Source organism: Mus caroli, chromosome 11, assembly GCF_900094665.2.
Source record: "Mus caroli chromosome 11, CAROLI_EIJ_v1.1, whole genome shotgun sequence".
In the NCBI taxonomy this organism is placed as follows: domain Eukaryota; kingdom Metazoa; phylum Chordata; class Mammalia; order Rodentia; family Muridae; genus Mus; species Mus caroli.
The window spans coordinates 54655975-54664377 of NC_034580.1; the positions used below are offsets into that span (position 1 = coordinate 54655975).

The 8403-nt window shown below is 44.1% G+C and overlaps 1 protein-coding gene across 1 annotated transcript in view; it reads right to left on the reverse strand.

Moving 5' to 3' along the window:
• Cops3 (COP9 signalosome subunit 3) overlaps nt 1–7514 on the reverse strand; it is a 23703-nt gene extending 16189 nt beyond the window's left edge. The window contains exons 1-4 of the mRNA XM_021176277.2: nt 7348–7514; nt 4755–4884; nt 892–1004; nt 744–793 (exon numbers count right to left, since the gene is read on the reverse strand). Of these exons, the coding sequence (XP_021031936.1) occupies nt 744–793; nt 892–1004; nt 4755–4884; nt 7348–7402 (348 nt within the window). The 5' untranslated portion in view covers nt 7403–7514. The remainder of the gene's footprint in view (nt 1–743; nt 794–891; nt 1005–4754; nt 4885–7347) is intronic.
• Nucleotides 7515–8403: the final 889 nt, after the last annotated feature.

Genomic DNA, 8403 nt, shown 5'->3' on the forward strand with positions numbered 1-8403 from the left:
CCCTCCTTTCACTTCCCAATCAAAAAGAAACACACAAACCAGATGACAGAGAACTAGAGAGAAACAGCAGTGTATCCACCTACACCCCAGACATCTGCTTTCCTACAAAGAACAGCAATCATCTACTTGACTACATCTGGCCAGACTGATTTTGTTGAGCATTATCTCAACATCCATTTCCAGATGCTGACCATCTTCACTGTGGTCTACACGAGAATGCAGAAAGCACCCACTGAAGTATTTAGGCTGAGGAGAACATAGCCACAACCACTTTCCAATTGTGGGTGGGCGGGTGGGGTGACAAGTGCCGTGAAACACTGACACTGGGAGAATCTAAGTCAAGAGCACATAAGACATCATCACAGGATCCTTTCAGCATTCTATAAGGTGACATCATCATAATTAAAAGCTGACAGGAAAAAACAAGAAATAGCATCATTATAACACAAAGGCACTGGTAGTTTTTAGTTTTTTTCTTCTTCCAGTGCGGGCATGGAACCAAGCACTTCACACATGCCAAGCAACCGCTCTACCACTGAGCCACACCTCGCCAGGCTTGTAGCTTCAAAACAACCATCGCCACCAGTCACCTCCGAGGCCTCACATGTAGCCAAAGGCTGCTCTCAAGGAAGCACACATATTTATGTATTGGGCTGCTGAGTACTAAACTGAGCCTTTTCTAGACTAGTTTGTGAGTCAAACACACATTGTAACAAAACTTGAACAACTTGAATATTTCTTACCTGTTTTCTTTCCACAAGTGCATTTGTTAGCTGATGGCAAAGCCCAGCAACTAGATGCAACAATAACAAAAACATTAACAAAATACTGAAAATATAAACACTGCAAAGGCAAGTACATTCAGGAAAAGAAGAAATAGTATTGGCTTACACGTATCTGTTGCGTATCGAATGTGCTCGCCATTACATGTACTGATGAAAAGCTGAACCTGTGAGAACAGTGTTTCGAAGTCAGGAACACTGGGCATTGAGAACTTCACAAACCTAGAATGGGGAGAAAAAGAATAACCTTATATCTTATACAGTAAAGAATAGAAACAACTTAAATCTCACATCCATCCTGGCCCGAAATTGACTGCCACAGGGCTGGAGAGATGGCTCAGTGGTTAAGGGCACTTGTTGCTCTTGAAAAAGACCTGGGTTGATTCCCAGCATCTACATGGTAGCTTATAACTAAATTTTAGAGATTTGATACAATCTTTTGATCTTCACAAGAACCAAGTACACATGTGGTACACATACAAACAGACAGCCAAAACACAATAAAAAATATCTTTTTTTAAAATCAAGTATCAGAGTCCATAAAATTTTCCTGGCCTGTTTCNCCCCCCCCCCCCTTTACAGTACAAAACAAAGATATAAATAGAGGTTAAGGAAAATACGCTTGAAAGAGGACAACTTTCAGAATAAAAAAACTTCTGTTTTTGAGACAGAGTCTCTTTACATAGCCCTGTGTGTCTAGAACTTACTTATGTAGACCAGGCTGGCCTGGAACTCATAAAGACCTTGCCTGCCTCTGCCTCCCAAATACCTGGATTAAAGGTGTGCGTTAGCTGCCCAGCTGCTGCTGCTGCTTCTTTAAGCCCAGTGTGGTCAGGACATTTATTCTTCAATTAAGAATCAGTTGCCTAGGGCTGGTGAAGCGCTCACCAGATAAGGCATATGCAGCCAAGCCGGGCAACCTGAGTTTGGTCCCCAAAAGTAACATTTTGGAAGGAAACCAACTCTAGCAAGTTGTCCTCTAGCCTCTATACATACACAAACAAAATAAACACTTCTAAAAAGAAGAATCTGCTGTTTTTCCTGTTTGGGGTAGAATGTACTCAAATAAAGCAAAGAGAAGGGGGTGTGGTGGGAGGCTAAGCGAGGCAGCAGCTTAGGTTCAAGATGCTGTGGCCAGGTGGATTTCTACCTGGAATACCGAAAGAACCAGCTGACAGCCAAAGGAGGGACAGATATAACAGAAAGTACTCAGGTGACCCATCCTGACTGAAGGGCAGACAGCCACCAGCTGACATGGGACACTTTCAGGAGGGCTTGAAGAGAATCTCAGGAGAGAAAGCTGCCACACTAGAGCACTGCATTAAAGCAAATGTTGTGATTTTTTTTTTTTTAATAGAATGTCTCTTTCCTTTCTTTCTTTTTTTTTTAAAAGAATTATTTATTTTATGCATGTGAGTACACTGTTGCACCAGAAGAAGGCATCAGATCCCATTACAGATGGTTGTGAGCCACCATGTGGTTGCTGGGAATTGAACTCAGGACCTCTGGAAAAGCAATCCAGTGTTCTTAACCAGTGAGCCATCTCTCCAGCCCTGTTGTGATCTTTTAAAACAACTACTGACTCAAAAAAAAAAAAAAAAAAAAAAAAAAAAAACAAAAAACTACTGAAATTAATTTCAAGAAAAATGTTGGATTCCCCTCCATCTTTTAGTTTGCCTACTTTCATCTACACCAGCAGTTCTCAACCTGTGGGTGTATACCCTTTGGCAAACCTCTGTCTCCAAAAATATTATGATTCATAACAATAGCAAAATTATAGTTATGAAGTAGCAAGGAAAATAACTTTATGGTTGAGAGTCACCGCAAGACGAGGACCTGTATTAAAGGGTTGCAGCATCATCAGGACGGGTGAGGACAGCTGATCAACACAGCACTGCTAACAATGTCACTTTCTACTTTGTAATTATGAACATGTGCCAGAAACAATTTCACAACAGTCAACAAAGCACTGTGATTTATATCTGAAAAAGCAGCAGTGCAGGGCTCCACATTCTGTAAGTGAAAGAACATGGATTGAAATGAGGCTTCAAGCTGGGTGTTGGTGGCGCATGCATTTAATCCCAGCACTCGGGAAGCAGAGACAGGCAAATTTCTGAGTTCAAGGCCAGCCTGGTCTACAGAGTGAGTTCCAGGACAGCCAGGGCTATACAGAGAAAACCTGTCTCGAAAAACCAAAAAAACAAAAAAAAAAAATTAAAGAAACGAAGCTTCAGACACAGGTTCTTTCATGCAATATTTGCACATAACTAACATACAATGGTAAGACACTATATAGTACCAAATGTTTTCATGTCTGCAGGCATTAGCACTAGGGAGGCTAAGGCAGGAAGACGGTGAGTCCAGGACTGGCCTGTGTTGAATACTGAAATCCAGTCTCAGAGGGACAAAAGAAAAGCTTTCTGAGCTAGGGAGCTGGCTCAGAGGGTAAGGGTGCTTACGGCCAAGGGTGATGACTTGAGGTTGATCCCTGAAGCCCACATGGTAGCAAAGAAACATTCTCACAGTTGTCTCTGACCTCTGCATGTGGATGTAGACACACACAAATAAACACATGTAAAAAGTATGTCTTCATATACATCCCATGTGACATATATGTATATGTGTATACTATCTGCTCTTTCATATTAGTAAGAAAAAAAATACACCTTCCTCTCAGAATTGCTAGTGTGACTAGGGCCAGATGTTTATTATTTTAAATGCCATGACAACATCCCCATTTATACACTGCAGCAAAACAAATTCTCTTGAGACATTGTTACAAGAACTCCAGTTACAAGAGATTTGAAAATCTGTGCCAGGCTATAAGAAGATACATGACTAACTGTAGTCCACCATACCCTACTACATTATATTAATTTTTGCTTTCTAAGTTAGAAAACATTGCTAAGCCTCTGGATCACATTAACATAATATTGAGACAAATGCAAGTTATAATGCCTAGCTTTTTTTAAAGGAAATTTTCAAGAAGCAAAATGGCTCAGAGACTAAGAACACCACTGTTCTTACAAAGGACTTAGTTCAGTTCCCAGCACCAATGTCAGGTGGCTTACAGCTGCCTGTAACCTCAGCTCCTCTTCTGTCCTCTAAGGGCACCCCACAACACAAACACACAAATTTTTAAAAATATTTTAAACCAGCCTGGTTCAGGACAGCCAGGGCTACAAAGAGAAACCCTGTCTTAAAAATCAACAAGGGCTGGAGAGATGACTCAGTGGTTAAGAGCACTGACTGCTCTACCAGAGGTTCTGAGTTCAATTTCCAGCAACCACATGGTGGCTCACAACCATCTGTAATGAAATCTGATGCTCTTTTCTGGTGTGTCTGAAGACAGCTATAGTGTACTTATATATACATAAAATAATAAATCTTTAAAAACAACAAAAATTTAAAAAATTCAAATTTGTACATACATAAATGAATGAAAATGATAAATTTGCAAGCTGGATCATTCACTCCGAAGTTAAGAGAGAATTTGTTCCTCTTGCAGAGAGCCTGGGTTAGGACCCAGTACACATATGGTGGCTCACGACCACTCATAACTCCAGTTTCGGGGAATCCAACGCCCTCTTCTGACTTTTGAGCACACCAGAAATGCATGTGGTACACATGAATACATGCAAGCAAAATACTCATACACATGAAATACACATAAACCTTTCAACAAAAATTATAAAACAGGTGTCATGTGTAGTAGTGCACACCTTTAATCCCAGCACTCAGAGGCAGAGGCAGGCGGATCTCTTTAGTTTGAGGTCAACCTGGTCTACAAAGTGAGTTCCAGGACAGTCGGGAGCCAGGCTACAGAGAGATCCTGTCTCCAAACAAACAAAAGACATGAACTGAACAAAATATAATAGTAAGCAGCGATTTGCTGGAACATATGCGCATACACACTAGAAAACACAAACTGTAACAAGCACAAACCTATAAAAGAAAAGAAAATGTCCTTACAGAACAGCAAGGACGCCCAATGAGTGTTCTTGAACATCTAAAGCCCCAAGCACAGTGTCCAGGTGGGACAAGTTCTTCGCAAGGAGTTCTCCACTCTTGTTGATGAGTTCACAAAGCTGAGTCATTTGCCCTGCAAAACAGAACACTAGCATTCAGTTAGGGTAATAACTAAGCCAACTAAAGAACACTAACCAGACTTCCTTCTCAAATGCTTAGATCATTTGTTATGTCTTCCTCTGAGACTAGGATGAGAACAAACAACGTGCCCCTGCCTCAAAGCTAGTCAGAGGAAACACTAGACCTCCCAATTCCCTCTGGGCTCCAGAAAGCACCTGCAGTTCCTAAAGCCAGAAGTCTACATATCACTGTCACTGTCTTTCTCAGAACCAAACAGGACTTACGTTATGCCATCAGTTCCTCGGCTCCACTCCTCTCCCTTTCACGTCTTAATTCCGAACATTATCATTTCTTGTATGGACTGCTTGGCTTATCTTCTAAATGGTATGTATGTTTATTCCAAATTCTACTTCTTATTATGCAAACTCAATCAAATTACACTCTAGGCTTTAATAAATTCAAACACCCCAGCTCAGTGTCCAGAGCCAACTTAATTTTCTACTGACTCACCTCCCGGTCATTCATCAACTTGGGCTCTTCTCTCTGCCCTCGCCATAATTCCGTTCCCCACGACTCACTATCCACCTACGCTGTGCCCTCACCGTACTACAAGAGACTGTGGTGACCAGGTAACTCAAAGTGAATCCATGTGTAAGGGTCGACTGAGCAGCTAAGCAACAGCTCCTTGGACTGACTAGTCTCTGAACTGCTAAAAAAAAAAAAAAAAAAGAGTTCCACTTAATGGCGTTATAGTGTGGCTAGGAGGCAAAGACAGGTAGGTCTCTGTAAATTCCAGGCCAGCAGGATTACATAGTGAGACCCTACTTCCAAAGCAAACAAAAACCAAGTGCATGTTTACAGACAATCTACAAAACTAAAGAGAAACCTCTCCCATCCAGAGTCTATACTCCAGCTAGCCTCATTCTTTTCTCAGAAGCAACCCAGTGTTACCTACCAGTGAACACCTTAAGGATCTAAAGACAGTCCACATGAATAGGAATACTCACTCACCCATGCAGCCATGCAGTCTTTCTATTTATTCACATAGATGGCACTGTGTTGTGTACACTATTAAGCATCTTTCTGCTATTTAATAATGACCTCAGATTCCTTTTCAGTTCGAAAAAAGTATATGCACTTTTCTTCCCACAGCTGCATAGGAATCCATTTGTACGGCTATAATTGTCTAATTTTAATTTTCTGTGTCTGTATGTGGTTATGTGCATCTAAGTGAAGGTGCCCGAGGAGACAGAAGAGGAATGTTAGGTTTTGGGTCCCTTGAAGCTGGTGTTACAAGGGGTTGGGTGTCCACTAACAATGCCAGGAACTGAACTCTGGTCCTCTGAAAGAGTAGTACATGCTGAGAGCTGTTCTCCAGCTCCACTTAATTAACTTATTTAGAGACAAGGTTCTCATTGTGTAATGCTTGCTGGCCCTGAACTCAAGAGATCCACCTAGCTCAGCCTCCAGAGTTAGGGGACTAAAGGAGTGCACGCCTATGCCTTACTTAACTAGTCCTACCTGTACAGTATGGATGAATGACTTATTTAAAGAAAAAAAAAAAATCAGTCACAGGTGTCCATCTGGCCTGTGAGCTTAAGTCTATCACTGATAAGGAAAACGAGAATTACTATCTATTTTACATGGTGTCATCATTTAAACCTTACAAGAGTTAGGTGGACAACCACCGGGACACACCTCATACCTCTCTTTTTCTACAGATGAAGAAACGAGCCTAACCTCACGGAATTTCCACATGTCAAAAGCATTTCTACATGCTTTCTCCACTCCATCCCCTTAACTCTATTAAAGAGAGGTCACATTCTTCTGGCTCAAGATTATGGGTGTGTTCAAGTGAGGAGATGAATGGACCAGGCGGTATGCAAATTAAGGGGGGAAATTAAAGTAACAACTGTACGCCCTAGAGACGTAGTCCGACTACTGTGCTCGGTTCGACCAAAATAGGGGCGGAGGATTCCGAGCGTGCGCCGCTGGCCAGCCAAGACTCCTAGCCAAGGAGCCTAGAAAAGACTCCCCTCCAGCCGCTAGAGGGGCCTGGTCCGGGGGGGGGGGGGGGGGGGGGGGGGGGGCGGGTGGCCAGACCGGCAGGACGGACAGGACACTAGACCAATCACCAAAAAGCAGTGATGGCCAAGGGACCAATGGGCGCTCCGGAATGCCCCTACCGGAAGTCACGCCCCCAAACTGTCAAGCGGCACCCCGTGGCTGGGGCCCGGGGAGGGGGGGTGCTGGAGGGGGAGGGGAAGGAAAGTCTCCGGGGCCCGAGGCAGGGGAAGGCGACGGCAAGGATGACGGCGCACGACAGCACGAGGACTGCCCCCCTCGGCCGTGCGCTCCTACCCTAAGCACCAAGGCCTGAGCTGGTCCAGGGGGAGAGGCTAGAGAGCGAAGGGCGGTCCCAACATCCGCACCGGTGCCAGGGCATACCGGGCCAGCTCTGCGGCCCAGGCCTCACCTTGAGCTGAGAGCTGTCGGACACTGTTCACGAACTGCTCCAGAGCAGACGCCATGTTTCCCCCCACTGGTGGCCCGAGCAACAGAGGTAAGCTCGCGCGGGAAAAGGCGACTGCTCTAGGAGGAGGGGCCGGGCGACCCACTAAAGCCTGGAGGCAGGTTGTGTCACTTCCGCCGGCCAAGCGCCGCGAGATTTTACCTGGCTGAGGGCCCCCCTCCTGTCTCCATGGAAACAGTTCCGCTAGTCGCCGGAAGTTAGGTCCCCTCCCTCGCCTTTCATTGTAGTGCACTTGGGAAATCTTGTCTCATGTTAACTGGAAATAACGAAGAAAGGAAAGAATAATACTTAAGCACAAAATTTCTGGGCCCAGTTTTGCTTAGAATGACTGAACATTATTTTAAACCTAGCCACATACTTCTGACACGGCTCCATTGCCACTTCCGGAACATGTCACCGGAGAGCCATACTTCCTTCCAGAGGCAAGGGAAAATGACTCCTTTTGAAGGATGGGGAACTCGTTTTATAAGTTCCTGAGAAGTGGTGGCTTTTATCTAACGACCAGAAACCCTTCAGTATCTGAGGTTGTGCTCATTTCTGGACATACACAATGCCTGAGAACTAACAGTTTAGTGCTGGACAGTTTCCCAAGTCAAAGTGTAACATTAGGAAGGTTTTGAATTCTAAAGCTGAAAATTAAACCCCAAGCAATTCCTCGGATTCCCAGGCTCCCCAGGTCTAGACTGAAACAGTGATTTTTCTCATTCCATCTTTCTTATATGACCATCATCCATCTGTAACAGTTAAACCCAGGTTAAACTTTCCCTCTGAAGCAAGCTCGGTAATCTAAGGCTAAGGGGTTCTGATAGATAGCACAGCTCACTTTAGGTTCCTGCTTGGCTCGGAACTAATTTCTTTCCAACGATGAGAAAAAGGTTACTTTGTATCACTTCATAAAATGAATGAGCCGGGGCGTGGTGGCGCACGCCTTTAATCCCAGCACTCGGGAGGCAGAGGCAGGCGGATTTCTGAGTTCGAGGCCAGCCTGGTCTACAAAGT